The sequence below is a fragment of the Pagrus pagrus genome (genome assembly GCF_965226575.1).
Source record: "Pagrus pagrus genome assembly, chromosome: 3".
NCBI classification, from domain to species: Eukaryota; Metazoa; Chordata; class Actinopteri; order Spariformes; family Sparidae; genus Pagrus; species Pagrus pagrus.
Genome location: NC_140187.1, coordinates 21,929,333 through 21,948,572, shown reverse-complemented (window position 1 = coordinate 21,948,572; position 19,240 = coordinate 21,929,333). Strand labels below are relative to the sequence as shown.

Genomic DNA, 19,240 nt, shown 5'->3' with positions numbered 1-19,240 from the left:
GAATTGTCATCATCCTCCCATCTACTCCTGAAATTTGAGACCCAGTATCTTCTGTGAATTGCTCATGTCTCCCTACTGGAAATCTGCTCTTTGGCCTTAAATGACTTTTGCTTGAATAAAACTGATGTAACTCAAATAAAAAACCTCATCTGATTTTTTTTTTTTCAACCTGATTTGTCACAGAATACTTTTAAAGATTACTCTTTTCAAAAGCAGTTTAGGGACAGCTAGTCTTGGTCCAGCGTTATATTTGGTTAAAGCGACCATGATTCCTCTGTTGAATACAGTCATACTTTCTCATGAATTCAGTAATTGAAAAAAGATCTAGTGGATTTTCCATGCTGCTGAGCAGCTCACAGGCTGTCACCACACTGTCATTGGCACCAGAAGGGTTGCAAGGCAAACAATTGTCAGCAAAAACTTTCCATAGAGAAAAAGGTTATGGTGGTCTATTATTACACACCGCCACACACCACACCAGCTGTTTACCTCAGCAGCTTTCTCCCTGAACCTCTGATCTATTTATTAACCAACCTCATGAGACCCAGTCCCAACAATCTTGATGAACATGACATGAGGACTTAGTTTTCTCAACTTTGCTATTATTGTCATTATCATAACAAATTACACATCAGTACTATTTCTTTACTCAGGCCTGGATTAACCTTATAGGTGGAACTAGGTCCAAAATGAGATGTGGGCCAACTCCTAATGCATTTAATCAAAACTACCACAAATCCCATACCTGAACCAAAACCAGATTATGAAACAAAAAAAGCCTCCAGGCAAATCATGGCTGCAACTAAGAATTGTTTTCAGTCAATCGACCACTAGTTTGGTTTATATATAAATCTAAATTGTGTTTTGTCAAACCAATGCTAAAAAAAAAAAAGTTACCGAGTTAATTATTACAGGCAAAATCTTAATATACAATATTCACATTTGATGAAATCCAAAATATCAAAATAATTCAAAGTCAGAACTTCCTGCGAAAGGTAACAAGATGTGTGAACTGCATGAGCTGGATCAGCGGCTGTGTTCATTCATTGAGCAGCCGAGGGCTGGATGCAGCGGGCTGTAATGGGTAGGTGCCTTCGCAGTCTACATCGGGCTTGTTGTCCCTCTGTTGTGTAACATGGAGGTCCACGTGAACCGACACCAAGCATCTGACAGATTCAGTTTAGACACGCCCACTGCCAGACTCCACATCCAATCACACGAAAGGCACTTAATCGCTCTGTCCAATCATCGTCGAGTGGGCGGAGTTACACTGCACCGGCCTCACGTTGCACAAATGTGTCAAGCGCTCCGGAGTGGATGACGATTTACCTACGTGATTGGGAGATAATTCCAAAAAATATCCATAATATAGTCCTGCGATCAATTTGATATAAATCTAATGTGTGGATATCGAAGCGGAAACACACGGGAAGTCGGAAAGGTAAATATTTCATCAGAAGATAAGAGATTTGAGGTGTCGTTCGCGAGTTAGCTAAGCTTGCTAGCAACCTCGCCCACGGCACCAACCAAGAGAACAGTGGATGTAAACAAATGCATTTTAATTCTTGTCTTGTCTCCTAATATACTCTTAAACGTCTGTATTATGTGGTTTAAGTTTGTTGCTTTACCTCTCCATACAGTAAAGCATGACTTGGCTGTGGGGAGTGTACAGTAGTGTCCGTTGCTAATATGTGTTAGCTAAATGACATGTCTGCCATAAGTCAGGCTTTTGCAGTTAGCGAGTGGCGCTGAGCGAGTTATGCTGTTACCAGACTGCAGCTACTGTGGCTCTGAGACGCTTACATTGCTTGAAGTGGAGTTATTATAATAACTCAAAAGTCACTAACTATCATAAGTCATTAATCTATCAGCTCACGTTACACACTAATAATTGACATGTTATTTAAAATAACACAATCTGGTTTTACAGTCTTGCTATTTTCTGGATCTACCAATGAAAATACTCTATATTTATAATGTAATGTGTCATTAAATGTAGTTTGCAGCTGGCGAGATGTGTGGCAATATGCATTATAACGTGACTGTAATAACGTCATAATAATGGCTGTCGTGCTCGAGCTTATGGTAGAGTAGTACTAGTCTCTCCCTTAAGCCTGAGCTGTGGTTGCTGAGGTTATTGAGGTTACTGGGTTCATGCGGGGAGGGGATAGTGAACTGTAATGAGTGTCAGGTTTGTTTTCAGTGGGAGTGGGTTGTGGGCTGTTGTTCAAGTCTGAAGAGCTTTGCTTTTTCCATAGGATGAAAGCATGTAAAACAGGTATCTGTGTTAGGGTCAGGATTGACTTACTCATCCTCTGTCATATCACTTGTATTTGTGTATGTTTGTGTAGTTGTAGAGATAATCTTGGTGTTAGAGGTGACCTATATATAGGTATTCATACAAACTCACTATACTACTACTTGATGTATGCATCCCCAGCAATGAATATTTAACTTGTTGTCGGAAGCCAGTAAGCCCATTTCCACCTAAATCGTAAGCATTAATAATACTTTTATTGATATTTAATAAAAGTATTTTTCCATAATGAAATAAATGTTAATCTTGTAGAAAAAAGGTATAGATAAAGCATATTTGCATGTTACCAGTCGGTGAATGATGTTATGTATTATTATGATTTCATAACGAAATGTTGTTGCCCTGGATGTATAGCCTGCCAAGGATTTTACTTCCATATTGGCTAGAGTTTGTAGTGTAGTTGTGTTGTGAGATTTGAGTGTGTCTCGGCAGCTCTTTGATATAATAAGATAAGCTCCTTAATTGTTTTTCATCTATGTTGATGAATCCATATACAAAAATTTGCAGGACACACAGTTTAGTTTGATTTTGGCTTTGGCACTGACATTGCATTGCTCATGGCTGTTCTTTGACTCCATGTACAGTTAGTCCTGTAAACTGGTGAAAAACAGGCAAAGGGTGTTGCTCCCCTCAGAAGCCAAGTTGCCCAAGGTGTTTTTTGCTCAAATGAAGACATGTTTTCATTGCAATGTGGCAATATTTTGTGACAAGACAACCAGGCATTTTAGTTTAACAGAAGGTGTGATATTTATTTAAGAAGAATTACATTGGGATGATATCATATTGTTGCCATACAAATTCAGGCTGTATATTGTTTGGTACTGTGGACAAGAGAGCTCAAGGCCATGCAACTTAAGAAAACAGATGCAAATAGACAAAACACAATCAAATTAAGAAAACATCCTCATCAATTCCACAACACATGGACAGCATTTAGAAAACACACTGTAAATACAGACACCACAGCCAAAATGCAGTAACACTCTGCAAATACACACAACAACAACATAAGTGTTTGCAGAGGGCACTAAAAATTGTTGAACATGGCATGGACACACTTGTTGTTGCCATGGTTTGTGTGACTCATGAAGTTATTGACGTTAGGACAGTAGATTTCTTTCTTCTCTCACTAATCTGCTGTGCTTAGGGCTGATAAATTGATCAAAGTATTAGCAAAATCACAATATTACCAAGTGCAATATCCGAATGTCAGGAGCTGCAATTTTTGTGTAGAATGTGTCACAAAACATATAATCATAAATGAAGAATTGTGGTGTAAGAGATGCTCCGATGTACAAATCATATTTTCCAGACATAAGGGGGGAAAGTTTTTTGGTATAGAGCCCAGCAAAAATCATTTTCAGTGAAAATGAAATGCAAAAATTACCATACCCACGAAAATCTTAGAGCAATAGCTGTCAAAATAATTGCAATCTGATTTCTTTTGCATATTGTTCAGCCATAGCCTGCTTATGCTCTGAAAGTGACTGCTGCAAGCACTTCACATAACCATACAGAGTGGAAAAAGTTCTGGAGTCTATTATGTGGACAACTTGTGGGGAGATTTTATTGTTTATGATAGATATAAACATTTACTCTCCAACCACCAGACAGATGAGCTGTAGCCTGCATGATACTCACATAGATATTATTATTCCAGCTAAATCCCAAGGTTTTAGGCTACAGAATGTCAAGCATTGATGTTTAAAGTTACACATTATCACATTTTTTTAAGGGGAGGAAATTTTTTCCTTCTAAGTTGTCGTTGTGTGTATGTGATGTCTGTTTGTAAAGTAATGACATTTAGTTTTGTATTTAATTACTTGTAATATTTGGTCTTTCCCACAAGAAGATTTCCTTCCTTAATTAATCCCCATTTTAAAGACGACTACTTCCTTGTGTAATTTACATAATACCTTCGAGTGCAGATTTTTATGTGATCACAATGCTGCCTATTTGACGCCATCCATGGCTGATGACGGTGAGGATCACCAGCACTGGGGCTTTGGTCTTGACGAGGGAATTGAGGTGCCACAAATAGAACTGAGGGCTTTTAAAAAGCTGATGAGCCACGTTTTGGAATTTCTTGTCAAATTGAAGAAGAATTAAAACATTTTTTTTGTATATATGTGTACCTTCTCTTGAGTTGCAGTGCGTTGTGGGCCACTGTAGTTTAGTCTTGTGATAATTAGTCCTATCTGTAACAGTGGAACACAGATCATTGCTTGTTTATTTTATCTGTGACGTTGTTGTCCGTGCTACGTGTATTAGAAAATATCCTCATTAACATTATTTTTGGGTGTCCCGTTTTTTTGCTTTAAACAAATTTCAGTTGTTTTGTTTTTGTTTTGACCTTATAAATGGTATCTATATGCAACCAAACAGTTTAACTCTCAATTGTGTTGTTCTCAACTTCTACAGGACAGTTTAACTCCTTTGCCTACAAACATTACTGACGTGTACAGACCATATTCAGACCATTCAAAAAACAAACAACAGATTTTTTTTCTGTGATTATCCTTATGACCAATCAATCAATCTGTTGAGTGATAATGTGCTCCAATCAGCAATTTTAGTGGTGCAACTAACCTTTTGTTTACATTTGAATTGCAATTTGCTTTGAAGAAGACTCACACATTTCCCCTGTGAGAAATGGGGGAGCAAAGTACAGATTACTAAACTGTCTCAGCACCTTGACCTTAGTGTGGCTTTATCAGGTTCGTATGTGTACTGTAAAAATAAGACAAGGCCAGAACATCATACCTACACCAAAGTAAGCATGGGTTTGCGTCTGTGCCTTGTACACACGCACTCAGTATAATAGGAGGATAGCTTATACGCTCCGAATTGAGCAAGCTGGTTATGTAATCCTGCAGTGACGACTTGTTGAACGACGCAGGATATTTTCCCTGGCTCCTGTTTGTACCTCTCAGTGTGTCTCCCTCTCTCTGTGTGTGTCTCATTCGTCTTGTCTCACTGTTGTGTGTATGTGGCGGCATCTGTTTTTTTATAGCTGATATGATGGCTGAAATCAAGCTAGAAGAGGCAGGTGACTGGGGATAGCAAAGACGTTACCTCTGTTTTCTTTTGTAACGTTTTTTCATTCCAAAGAAGAAGCTTTGGTTGAAAGATGAGAAAAAAATGTCTCATTGGGCATCAGCTCTGAGGCTGCAGATGGTCACATTGTTGTTGTTTTGTTGGTGTTGTGTAAAGCCTGGGATTTGGCAGAGTTGCACTGGTGTTGGCAGCATTGATAGGTGAGATGTGCTCATATGTGTACATCGTAGATGATGGGAGTGAGTAAGACGGCAGTGAGTCCATTTGATTGTCAGATTGTCCAATAGTATTAGATAACAAGACAGATTGTGTGTCGTTCACATTCGACAAAAGAAAAACAATGTTTTTTTCCACAGAACATTTTATTCCTACAGATATACAATATGGTCAAAAATCATAATGCGATTAATTAGACAGATATTGTGATTGTGATATGATTAATGATTAGTGGGAATGATCATCATCACAATCACAACAGGTGAGAGACATGGAAGGAATGATACTATGTGTGAAACAAAAAAGATACTGTTAACAATGGAGACAGCAAGACAAGACAAATAAACGAACAAACAAAACAAATTATTGCATTGTATGTTGAGGTTTCTGAAAGGCGGTTTGTGTGTGTGTGTGTGTGTGTGTGTGTGTGTGTGTGTGTGTGTGTGTGTGTGTGTGTGTGTGTGTGTGTGTGTGTTCAGAAGCAGAAAAAAGGGGGGAAAGGTTTGGAAGTGACTTGGACAGCTGAAAGAGAAAGTCTAACAATAATAAATAGATTAAGCTAAATATGTATAGATGGGAATAAATAAATAAAATAAAACAAAAAGAACCTCCATTCCTCCTCCTAACTATGAGTTTGCAGTGTTGTGTGCTGTAGCAGTGTTTTGTGTGTGTGTTGCTGGTGTGCCGTGTATTTTGTTTGTATTATATTTATATATATAATAATAATAGAGACAGTAGCTGTAATAACAACAATAATAATAATAACAATGATAATAATACAACAAAATAATTTTAACAATACCATTGACTACATTAATATTATTATCATCACTACCTTGCCATCATCAACTCCATCAACATTCAATGTCATTATTATTTATCTGGCATTAACTGAAATATTATCATATAAAAACTAAAGTGATAGTATAATATGATAATAATGACAGCAACAACAACAACAACAGCAATAGTAACCTTACTAATGAAACAAACCAACAAAAAGAAAAGGACGATTTTCATTTTTACTGAAAAAATATAAAAATCAGGAGAATGAGGGGACAGACCCAAACAAATGTGTTTTCTGTCTTTATTATCCAGTCCAGTCCATCTCTGTAGCACTACAGTACTTCATCATAATGCCGTTTTTTTACAACTTTTCTTTAAAAGAAAAGTGCAGCTTTTTGCAATTTGGATATTACACTTCGCTGTATTGCGATCATGATTATACTTCAATTAACTGTGCAGGCCTATTCATTTCATGCATACTCACTGCAAATACAAAACACTATAAAATTTGTATATAGTACTTTACTGTTTACAGTCAGTATGTGATGTGGAATTGCCCCACACCTCAGATATTAGATTTGTGTTTTCAGTGGCAGAAGTTCAGAAGATACCACCTGCTGCTATTTCTTTGATGGTGTTCTGTTTGTATACTGTTTTTTTATTATCTTCCTTTATTTTTTTTTGTCTTACAGAGTTCAAGGTAGACCTTTACATCCAACATTCAGCACTGATTGAATGGATTCTTTGTTGTCGTCACCACATGGAACCCATTCCTCTTGTTGAACATATGAAGACCTTTACTGACCACTGGGATTGGGAAAATTATTACTGATGTGCGACCAAAGTGAAGAGATGCCTGGAGGTGACAGCGGTCTGGATGGGGAGGAGCCTGCAGTACCATCAACAACTGGAGAACATGGGGGGGAGGGGAGGGTGCCATTGGCACAGCACGACAGAGGGGCGCAGTCAGAGCGCCACAGGGGGGAGGAGAGCGGAGCTTCAGGGGGGGAAGTTGGGCAGGAAGATGAAGAGATGACTAGCGGATCACATGACCTCTCTTCTTCAGCCAATCACAGCCCTGGTAGCACCATGGGATCCACCTCAGCGTCAACTAAGAGGTATTTGTCTGAATGGGTGTGCCCTGACTGAGCTGCATCCTCGTCTCTTGATTTAGCTCAAACGAATTTTAAAATGCAACACAGTATATCAAAACAGTGGCTTTGCATCTGGTAATATCAACAAGGTAGTGTTTTAAAACTTGTTTTAGAAAAGTGATTAATCTCTGTGCAAGTTTTGATACCTTGTGCTAACAGCTTACAAAAACAAAATGTTTATTTGTTTATCCCTGTCTACTAGTTCTATCCATGACAACATTGCAATCCCCAAAGTCATCGCTGAAAATTGGTCCAGTGGAGCAACACTCATGACCAGTCAGATGATCAAACAGCTTGAAAACAAGTCAAACATTTAGCCAAGTTGCTGGCTAATGTTACTGGCTACCCTCTGAGTGGCAAGTCTGCTACCTTTCTAGTCTAAATAATAAACAAACAAAATGACTAGAAAGGAATATTACTATTCCTTTTGTTGAATCTAAACACAGAGAAGCAGCATTTCAGTTCTTATGCACCACATATATGAGAACACTTGAGATCTGCTTGAGCTTCCAGTTTTTTTAAATCAAGGCTTAAAGGTGCAATTTTAAGATCTGAACATAATTTAAGTTTAAAATAATAAAAAAAATTAACTAACCCTATCAACAGAGTGTGAAGAAGTAACAGTTTTGGCGTTATGTCCAAGATGCCTCTGTATTGCATTGCAGAGATATCCACTGCTAAGCAGCTTCTATTATACATTCTGTAATAAATCCTCCCGGCCTGAGGGGTGATAGTGAGTCACTGTAGCCTCTAGTGTGCCGCAGGAGAGAGGAAGAAGTCGATCCGGCCGGCGTGAGCTATGGCTTACAGCCTTGGTTAGTTATTCAGTAAACACAAAGATGATCTCAGACAGCAGCTCCTGAAAATAAACCATGTCCACAGCATAGAAAAGAAGCGACTTAGAAAGAAGCTAAACAGGAGTACATTTTGTCGGGGCTTTCCAACGCTGGAGACAGCTGTGGACAAGTAAAAAAGATGAACTTGCAAAGTTTCTTCAGACCGGTAAGTAACATCTCATGTTGTCTGTTTACTGAAACATAGCTTAAGTTTAACTAATGACAACACAAACTATAACAGCTAGCTAGGTGTGATTGTCTTTAGTTACCGTGGCAGTGCTCAAAGTAAGCTATATTGTAAACTTGTACACATCAGATCATAAGCTAGCAGTCTTGTTTTGACCAGCTGTATTCTTGCTCTGCTGTCAGTTATTAGTTGTTTTTATTTATAACAGATGACTGTAAATTGCGATTGTAGGGACCCAGTAGTAGACCAAATATTGTCTTTCAATTCATTATATTGGCATTACGGTTATGAGACTGTTAAGTAACTTCGATATACATTTTTAAAGACATTACAAGATTTATTACGTGTCTCACTGCAACAATGACACTGTTAGATAATGTGTACAGTTTTTTTCTCTGCAGTCCATTTTTTCGCTATATGACAATATAAAATCATTTGTTGTGTATACAACTGTTCTTTACCTTCTTTTCCTAAAAGAGGGCAGATGGCACTGTGATGTATGTATTATGGGTAGGGACATCATCTGAGTGAAATAATTAATAAATACTGTCTGTAATATCAAAATGAAATATTCTACTAATCATATCTTACATGTACGGAGGGCTTTACAAAAAACATTCAACACACTACAGAGTTTTCACTGTATGTATCTGAGCCTGATCAATCACTGCTCACACTGTAAAATAAACACAGTCCTAACATGTTCTGATAAAAACAATGAGTCTGAACTAATCTAACTGCCCTGCCACATCTTTGTGTTTTTAGGAGCAGAAATCCAGTCCAGACAACCCAGTGATGAATTACCATCTCATCTGCAGCTGGTCTCAACAACAAGCCCCCCCAATGGACGTCTGTCTCTATACATTACATTAGCTGACATCTTAGACCATCATCCCATGACACATTCTTTATACTGTGAACTTTTGCATATGCCATGATGAAGTGGTTTGCACAAAACTGTACAGCTTTTGTGAGTCTGAAACATACATATATTATATACATGTATTTTTTGTGTTCTGTGTTTATGGTCTTTACTGTTGCAGTAATTAGCCTTCATTTATTATGCACCGGACACCAAGGCAAATTCCTTCCTCTAAAAAAGGAGTGGCATTTTAGTGTCCACTATTGCACTGATATTTTTGTGAATTTTGTAAACTTTGTAATAAATGGCAAAACATGAAAGGCTTTTTGTGTTGACAATAACTGAAATGAAACACTCCAACCTACTGGAAATGGGTTTGTGCCAGCTTTACTGAAATGTGGGTTACAAGGGTTGTTTACAATACCTGCTTACACAGATCTGTGTTTGTTACACCAATAGAATGAGTTGTCCTCAAAATTTTGTATCAATGTATACCTCCAAAGGTTGTGTAACGAAAGAATGCAACAACTTAGCAATGGTGAATATATGGGTAAATAGATATATACATAGTAGTAATTATTTCGGTCTTTACAATTTTAACAACTTACAATAATGAATTTGCATAGAAACAAATGGAATATATAAGATAAATGAGAAAAAGGCTTTGAACTAAACATTGAGAAAGGGGGAAACACTGCCCCCTATTCATTTGAAGCAGGTTGCTGGAAATTACAAATAGCTCCTTTCAAACTGTTGTGTTTGCCACTGCATTGTATTAAGTTAAACTCTCGTTTATAGCAGTGAGAACACAGATGGCAGCAGAGGGCAGACCCACAGAGAAGTGATGACCACAGTGGCTGAAATGAAGAAGAGGCTTCCGTCTGACAAACGCAGTCGCAGCAAAGCCAGCACTGTGGAGGCCTTACACTACGCACTCAACTGTGTCAAACAAGTGCAAGGTAACCTGACAACTGAAAACTCTTAAGTTCTGATTTTTCTTTAAATTTTCAGAGTAACGTCACCACTTTTTCTGATATCATCATATGTGTTTGTGTGTTGCTCTCTAGCCAACAGCGAATATTACAAACTGCTGATGCAAAATGGCCAGGAGGAGAGGAGAGATGCCAGTGTTTGCACCCTGGAAGAGTTGGAGAGAGTTACCTCTGAACACACGCTTAAAAACACGGTATACATACATACACACACACACACACACACACACACACACACACTGTCATACATTTATCACTTAAGACACACATACTTACAGTAAGTCACAACAACAGAGGATTTGTTGGAAATTGTTCATGTATCCAGTTTTGATCCTGATTCATGGTTTTGATCCTGATTCATGGCTCCATCACACTTAAACACACTTAAAGCTGCAAACACACTCGCATCATACAAGCACATGTAAGTTTACTTTTGCCTCACGCCTGGTGGTGTGTGTGAGTGTATGTGTGTTTACTGCTTGTGTGTGTCTGTGACTTGGCTCGCCCGTGTGCTTGTGTCTTTCTACATGTGCGTGCGTACGTCTCTCTATGCCTGTGTGTAGGACTCCTTCGTTGTGGTTTTCTCGCTGTCGAGTGGCCGTGTGATGTACGCGTCAGAGCAGGCTCCCAGCATCCTGTGCTGCAAGAAGAAGTTCCTGGAGTCAGCCAAGTTTGTGGAGCTGCTCTTCCACCAAGATGTTAATGTCTTCTACTCGCACACGGCTCAGCTGCATCTGCCACCCTGGAGCAACTCTAACACAGGTGTGTTTGGACCACATTTATTATACTGTATTTATGTTTTGTTTAAATCTCAGTATCAAAGCTTATATTAGGTGACTTTAGCTCAGTTTGTTTATAAATAATTGTGAATCAGTGCAGATAACTAATGGAATTAAAAGAACTGGCAGATAATCTAACTTTTTGTTGTTCTTTGTCTCTGCAGCTGGGATTCTGTTCGACTCTGCCCAGGTCAAGTCTTTTTTCTGCAGAATCAGGTCAGTATACTTACTTTATTTCTATTAAGGATCCCTCTTGTACTAGGCCTTCCATAAATCTGCGATTTCACAATAATGCAATTTCTGGGAACATTTCATATGCTCAGAAAAATATGAATTCCACAGATTCAGACAGCGTCTGCACTCGATACGTTCTCAAGAGGTATTATTGTTTGTGCCACCCTAGCAAAGACTACTGGATCATTTCTGTTACCAACAACACAGGACAAAAAGTGACTTTGTTTATTCATTTCGTCTATAACTGAGAACTGACAGCAGATAGAAATGGGGCCAGAATGCCAGCCTGACTGGATCCATGGTCAGCTTTCATTATGTTAGATTTGTGCCAGATTTTGTGCCAGGTGGTAGACAAATAAACAGCAAGGTTGATGGGGAACCAATCTAAATGCCAATGATGTCATCATTCTGTGACCATTACACTGTGCAATCAAGGTTTACTTCATAAAGATACATTAAAACAAAAAACTTGCCTCTTGCCAGTTTAATGAAAAGTTCTAACTCTGCAGGGATCCTTTCCTCAATGCCGTCAGACACTTAATAATAATAAACTTAAAAGAATAATAATCTGAGTATGCTGGGGGCAAAACAAGCATTCAGTGGACTTACTTTGATGGTTCCAATGGCCTGCAGATGGTTCTCACATCGTCTGTTTCGCAGCTGCCGGCTGCAGTGGCCTAGCTCAATATTGAAACAAGTTCAAAAATTGTTGTCCTAAATTAGTCATTTAGGTATCAAAAACATGTGAAATAGGGCCAAGGTTGAAAAATACAGAAGTTATCTTTTAATATTAATTGAGTAAAACGGCTTCTGTGTACTTCATGCATCACAGTGGAAATCAAAAATGTCAATTTATGTTTTAGGGGTGGGAAGGACCGTGAGGGTGAGATGCGTTACAACCCATTTCGGATAACACCCTACCTGCTGAAGGTGCAGGGAAAAGGAAGCAATCAGGAGGAGTCGTGCTGCCTGGCGCTGGCTGAACGCATCATCTCTGGATATGAAGGTACAATTATGAATACAGGAATAGTAAACAACAAGCTTGCTTTTTTTACCTTTTTTTTTTTTTGCTTGTGTTTGGACACACAACCTTTGCTCATTTCATGCCACCAGAGATGTTTCTGAGGAAGTTGTGAACAAATTAATGTTATGACTTCATTCACTACCTCAGCTTATCTATCAGTCATCAGTATGCAGAGGTTTTCTTGTAATTAAACATGTAAGAAAGAGCCCTCACATATCCCTGACATTAATATTATCTGTTTGTGCAGCACCTCGGATCCCCTTGGACAAGCGCATCTTCACCACCACTCACTCCCCTGGCTGTGTGTTCCTGGAAGTGGACGACAGGTCAGTACACACACGAACGATCAGAGTTTACATTGAGCTTCTTAGATGGCGCTGTGTTGGTGAAGCTAATTTGATGGTTACTGCCTTTTAGGGCTGTGCCGTTGCTAGGATACCTTCCTCAGGATCTGATTGGCTCGTCGTTGCTGACTTGCATCCACCCAGACGACCGCCCCCTCATGCTGTCTATGCACCGGAAAGGTAAGTGTTCAAGACATGTACTTTTTTCTTTAAATTAGAAAGTATAAAAAAAGACCTTATTAATATATTGACATGAGAAGTTGTCATTGAACATACTAATCTAATCTAATTGAATAATTGATTAATAGGAAAAACATTTTGTAGGTTAAGCAATAACACAAATAACTAATTTCACCCTAATTTGGGATTCATCCAGGATTTCCTCCAATGTTGATTATAGTGACCAATCATCTACATCTTGCCCCTTACCTTGATGTTTTTCTCTTAACACCATGTTCAGTGTTGAAATATGCGGGCCAGTCTCCGTTTGAGCACTCTCCAGTGCGTCTGCGTTGTCAGAATGGAGACCACATCACCTTGGACACCAGCTGGTCCAGCTTCATCAACCCTTGGAGCCGCAAGGTGGCTTTCATCATTGGACGTCATAAAGTCAGGACGTAAGTTCACAAAGACAAAAAACTATTGAAAGTTTTATATTAAAAAATAAAATCTTGATGCTTTCTATGTGCTCAGGTGGAGGACTTTATAATTGCATGTACTGCCTTTTAACCCTCCTGTTTTAATGACACCACTGTTGTCTTTTGTCACCAGGAGTCCATTGAATGAGGATGTGTTTGCTGCACCGACTAAGGACGATATCCCTGTCACCCATGAGGAAATAAAAGATCTACAAGCAAAGATCTACAAGCTTTTCCTGCAGGTCATTATTTCAATACTGAAAGAAATGCATTATTCAAATATCTATCATCGTTTGATATTAGAGAAAAATGTAATGTTTTCAGGGCATGGATATTAAAATCAGCTTACCTGTTTCTGTTTCATATTAATTTGAAATGAATCCTTTTTGGTGTTTCTTTTTTTCTTGCTAAACTAGGATTTCCCCTTATTCATTCTTGGCGTTTTTGAAGCATTTTATTGCCTAGTGAGATAATTGATAGGTTAATTGATAGTGAAAGTTGTAGTCCTAGACCACATTCATGTCCATAGGTGTACAACCTTACTAACACAAACACACACATCTCTATCCAACACATTTGATCTTTCTGTCAGTTTTTCACCAGTGCCTTCACTTCTCTGTGTCTCTCCTCCACAGCCGGTCCATAACAACGGTTCCAGTGGTTACGGCAGTTTGGGAAGTAACGGCTCTCATGAGCACTACATCAGCGTAGCCTCTTCAAGTGACAGCAATGGTAACCTGTGGGAGGACGCGCACCGGGAACCGGTGAGACATCACAGTGACATCACAGGCCAGGAAGCCAGTGGTAACCCTGCTGCCAATGTAAATCATGCTGATACATTGTTTGTGTCTTATTACAGATGACTCTGCAGCAGATCTGTGCTGATGTGAACAGAGTGAAGAGTTGGGGCCAGCAGGCTTATCTGGGTAGCCACAAAATTGCTTTTCTTGGCAAACCTGCCGCAGGTAATGCAGAACCACACACATATAATAAAAACAAAACTGTGGTAAATTGTTTTGGCTAAAATGAACCTTTATTTCTCCAGCACGTCTGCCCCCCGCAGTCTCCAACCCTGAGGTCAGAGATCCTGAAGAAAGTAGGAAGCAAACACACATTCCCTCCTATCAGCAGATCAACTGTGTGGACAACATCATCAGGTGTGTGGATGTAGCATCATAACGCCACTCTTAGATCACGTAATTCCTGTCACTCTGTTAATTGTTTGTGTGTGTTCCAGATATTTGGAGAGCTGTACAGGTCCAGCCCTCAAGCGCAAGAGTGACTCCCATTCCTTGGCCACCTCTTCTTCCTCATCCTCTACCTCAGAAGACGACAAGCCTGCTGAAGCCACTGACACAGCTCAGGCCAGCTCAGATGGTATGAACACACCACAGACACCACACAGTTTATTACTCTATCATCATTTGGGATATATTTTGTAATATTCTTTGTAAAAGCAACACTTGCTTTCATTCACCGTGTTTCCCCTGATCTTACAGTGGTGCTGGACAGTGGGGTGTCAGTGGCCCCGACGGCAGCAGCAGTTGTTGGAGCGCCTCTGACGGACATCACAATGTCCACCAAGGCTATGAGCGTAGTCTCTGTCACCAGCCAGTGTTCATACAGCAGCACCATCGTCCATGTGCCACAGCCTGAATCAGGTATTTAACATACCCTTATCATTTACCCTTATACATACCCTTATACTGGGTTCATAAAGTTTGGAAAATCCTTTAAATGTATATTTTCAAAGTTAGGTAAAAAAAAACGGTGGAACACTGTCACTTTGGAAAACGGCCTTTTGAACATGTTTGTTCCTTAATGTTCTCCCACAGAGGCCACAGCCTTGGAGGATGCCCCGATGGGCAGCGAGCCTGCTGATGCTGCTCCGACCCCTGTCCGTCTGGCCCCCAGCCTCGCCACAGAGGAACGAAGGTTTATCGGTCTCACCAAGGAGGTGCTGTCAGCTCACACCCAGAAGGAGGAGCAAGAGTATGTGGATCGATTCCGCCATCGCATCCTCCAGAGCCCCTACAGCTCCTATCTGCAGCTGGACAACAGCTCTATGGCTCACTCCCACCACCCAGGTATGTATTTATTTACAAAGGTGTAGAATATGTGTTTTTAAGGGACACTCTGGCACCTCCCATCGAACTTATTATGTCCATCTCACCACAGGCGACTATCTACGTCCAGTGAGTGGTGCTGGGTGGAACCGCCCTCGGAGAGGAAAGCCCAGGCACAAGCGCGCCAAACCTCAGACATCCTCAGATAGCTACACTTCTCCACCTGGTCCCAATTCCTCCTGGCCCTCCTCAGAGTCCTCCCAGCCCCAGATGGGGGTGCCCTACAGCCAAACAACCCCACTCCAGGCGCCATTCTTCCCCATGATGGCGACCCAGCCTGTCCAAGAGCAACTGCCCATACCACAACAGCTGCCTGGATCAACCCCCATGGTCCTGCAGCCTCCTGACCAAACCCAACTGAGCTACAACTTCAGCATCATGCAGCCTACTCAGAGCCTACCAGGCATGCAGCAAATCCAGATGGAGCCCATTCAGAATCTGCAGAGTATACAGAACTTCCCCAACCTGCAGCCCATGGCTCCAGTCCAAAACATTAACCCATACATGACTTCGGTCATGGCTGTCATCCTGCCCAGCTACCCAACTTTCACTCCAGGTTACCCGTCCATTTATCCACCGTCTGCTCCTTCCATGCTGCCCCAGGCACCCATCACCATGACAGGCTTTGCCCCTGGCAGTGTCCAATTTCCTCAGCCCCTGTTCCAAACCCAGCAAGCGCCCCAGACTCAGACCCCATTGGGCACTCTGCTTTGCTCACCCCGACCCAGCTCCTCTGTCGGGGAAGAGGACGAGGCAGCTGGTCCTCCGGCATTATTCTCCAGCTCTCGCTCCAGTTCTCCGCTACAGCTTAACTTGCTGCAGGAGGAGCTGCCAAAGCCAAATGAAGGACAGAGCAGTACCGGGCACAACCACGCCGAGAGCCTCCATGAACAACATGCCAATGAGGTGAGTGCTGTTTTCTGCCAACCTTCAACATGCCAACACTTTTACTTTCTCTCAGTAGACACACTGTTATACATACCCTGTATAGGGTTATAGTACATAGTTGTATTCACAGGATGTTCTTGGTAAAGTTCTGACTGTTAAACCTTTGCCTCGTTTAGGGTGACAACCCCAGTGATTCTGGGAACCATGACACCCAGTCTACATCCAGTGAGCTGCTTGACATGCTGCTGCAGGAGGATGCCAGGTCAGGGACTGGCTCCAATGCCTCTGGGTCTGGGTCAGGGGAGTCTGGTGGCTCCCTGGGATCTGGATCAGGATCAGGCTCCAACGGAACCTCCACGTCACACACTGGTAAGAGGGAAAACACACACGTCTACATAAAATTGTCTTTTCACACACTCTGTGTTAGCAATTTTACGGCACATTGCAAATGAGTAAAATAATCAAATTCTTCCTAAAAAAATAATTTATAATAATAATTTAACAATGCTTAAAAGCAGGCTGCAGTGACTGATGCAGAATTCTCTCTGGCTTGCAGGCAGCAGCAACAGCAGCAAATACTTTGCCAGCAATGATTCATCGGACACATCACGCAAAGCCCGTAAGAGCCAGGAGGCACCGGCAGAGCACCAACACAGCTTCGACACTCGGGTGGAGAACTCAGTGTGGACCATGATCCAGCACACGCCTGAGCGTGTCATGATGAACTACCAGATCCACACCAGGTACACCCTAAACATCAATCTGTTTCCAGTCTATTCATGCTTTGCATCACATATTGACATGTGTCCATTTTCCTTTTCTTCCCAGTGTAATTAAGCATTGATTCACCCTCACAGCAATTTGCATTGGAAATCACTTGGAGAATATAATATATTCTAAACACACTACTGAAATTGTTTTAGGTTTAGATAATATGGATTATACGATGGCCATGTTTTTTGAAAAAGGTTTTGATAAATTGATTGAAAAAATGTGTTTTCCTAAATTTATAACATGTAACTAAGATGTTTGTCTCTCATTTTAAACTATTCCCATGTCATTCAACCCTTCATATTTGCCCTGAATTGCATCTTTTCCTCTCTTCCAGGGACCAGAATGAGGTGTTGTCAGAAGACAGGGAGAAGCTTCGGGTGCTACAGCCCCTCCAGCCCTGGTTCACCCAGAAGCAGAGAGAGGAGCTGGCTGAGGTCCATCCCTGGATCTCACAGCACACTATCCCACAGGAGATCGACACACAGGTGGGCATCTCCAGTCACACACACTCACCATAAACATGTTCATCTTTCTTCTCACCTGAGCACAGGTTTAAATCTCTCTTTGTGTCTCACAGGGTTGTGCGAGCTGCAGCTTAAGTGCAGGGGTCGCCCACTCCCCTCACCCGCCTGCCCCTGACAGCTCGTCCCCTCTGGAGAGTCCTCAGGATGGATCCATCGGACCTGTGGTGGACACCTGAGAAACTCTGAAACCAAATGAACCAACCACCCAGCTCACAGCAAACCAGCCCAGCCAGAAACCTTGACAACTGGACCAGGCCCTGAGGAGCAGAGCGAGAGCGACGGGCATTTTTACTGTCATTATCTCTTAGTCAGCCTCATGTGACTGCCTTTATTGGACCATAAATATTATACCTCTCTACTTTTTGTGCTTATAGACCCCTGTAGGGGTTCAGTTTGTATTTAAGACTGACCAGATCTTTGACACCATGACACTCAGTATAGGAAGAGGGTCCCATGGTTGCTGCCCCCAAACATGAGCACTGTGTCCACACACCCAGTCTGTAGGACGAGTGCAACTGGGTGACAAGACAATGACGGTGCTGGCCCAGGTTGAATATCAGAACACACGCCAGACTCTTCCCCAGAGACGTGGAGTGTACAGTGTGTGTACCACCAGCTGCATAGTGACATACCATGGTTGACACATGGTTGATTGTTTTGATGGACACTGAGACAAAGACACATTTGCTGCTCTGTGTTTATAATGTTCAGATTCTAATCTTGTAAGTTAATTGTTGTTGGAGTGTATTCTCGTATTCCAGAGGTCGGTCTCCTCTTGACCAGAACATCATGTTGTATGTTTTCTCTGAGCAACAGCAAACGTATTGAGCATTTCACATTGACTTTAGTGCTACAAAACAAGTCCATCTTGATGTCCAAAAAGTCCTGTAGCACCTCCCAGTATATCCTGCCTGATCATCACCCTACAGAACCTGTAGCTTACCTCTAATTGTAAACCGACACAGCGTGGCCCAAAATTGATTGATCCTGGGTTTACAGAATGAATTTCCTCTTGGACTGTGTGTGTGTGTGTGTGTGTGTGTGTGTGTGTGTGTGTGTGTGTGTGTGTGTGTGTGTGTGTGTGTGTGTGTGTGTGTGAGTGTGTGTGTGAGAGAGAGACAGAGAGAGAAAGGCAGAGATAAATTGTTTAACCTATTGTGATTCTGTGAATGTTGTCACACTTATTCTTGTACGGGATTCAGATCACAGGTGAGCAGGTGTGTGTGTTTGTGTGTGTTTGTGTGCGCTGACCGATTGAGAGCTGCTTCCTTCGATACAGTTGTCCAACGGTGCAAGACAGACCAGGGTTTTCTACCATTTTTAGATTCAAAGTATATTACAGTACCATGTATTTTATAGAAAAAGTACACAAAACAAACTTCACAAAGTGTATAAAAGCCATTTGTCTTGAATTCAGGGACTGTTTGTTTGTGACACAAAGGAATGAATAAATGAACTATGACCTTACGTGTACTTAGGTGTGACTCTCTATGAAGCACAAT

General features: G+C 41.1%; 1 protein-coding gene across 1 annotated transcript; it reads left to right on the top strand.

The window, feature by feature from the left end:
• The first annotated feature begins 1,279 nt into the window (after positions 1 to 1,279).
• per3 (period circadian clock 3) lies at positions 1,280 to 19,205 on the top strand. Its single transcript, XM_084349650.1, has 22 exons — positions 1,280 to 1,441; positions 7,069 to 7,494; positions 10,214 to 10,374; positions 10,483 to 10,601; positions 10,971 to 11,169; positions 11,351 to 11,402; positions 12,284 to 12,426; positions 12,692 to 12,770; positions 12,862 to 12,968; positions 13,249 to 13,405; positions 13,560 to 13,668; positions 14,062 to 14,190; positions 14,286 to 14,391; positions 14,472 to 14,583; positions 14,664 to 14,803; positions 14,926 to 15,087; positions 15,262 to 15,513; positions 15,605 to 16,458; positions 16,617 to 16,809; positions 16,997 to 17,183; positions 17,549 to 17,699; positions 17,792 to 19,205. Exons 2-22 carry the CDS (start codon positions 7,208 to 7,210, stop codon positions 17,912 to 17,914), a joined length of 3,822 nt encoding a protein of 1,273 aa, XP_084205776.1. The 5' UTR covers positions 1,280 to 1,441; positions 7,069 to 7,207; the 3' UTR covers positions 17,915 to 19,205.
• The last annotated feature ends 35 nt before the right edge of the window (positions 19,206 to 19,240 follow it).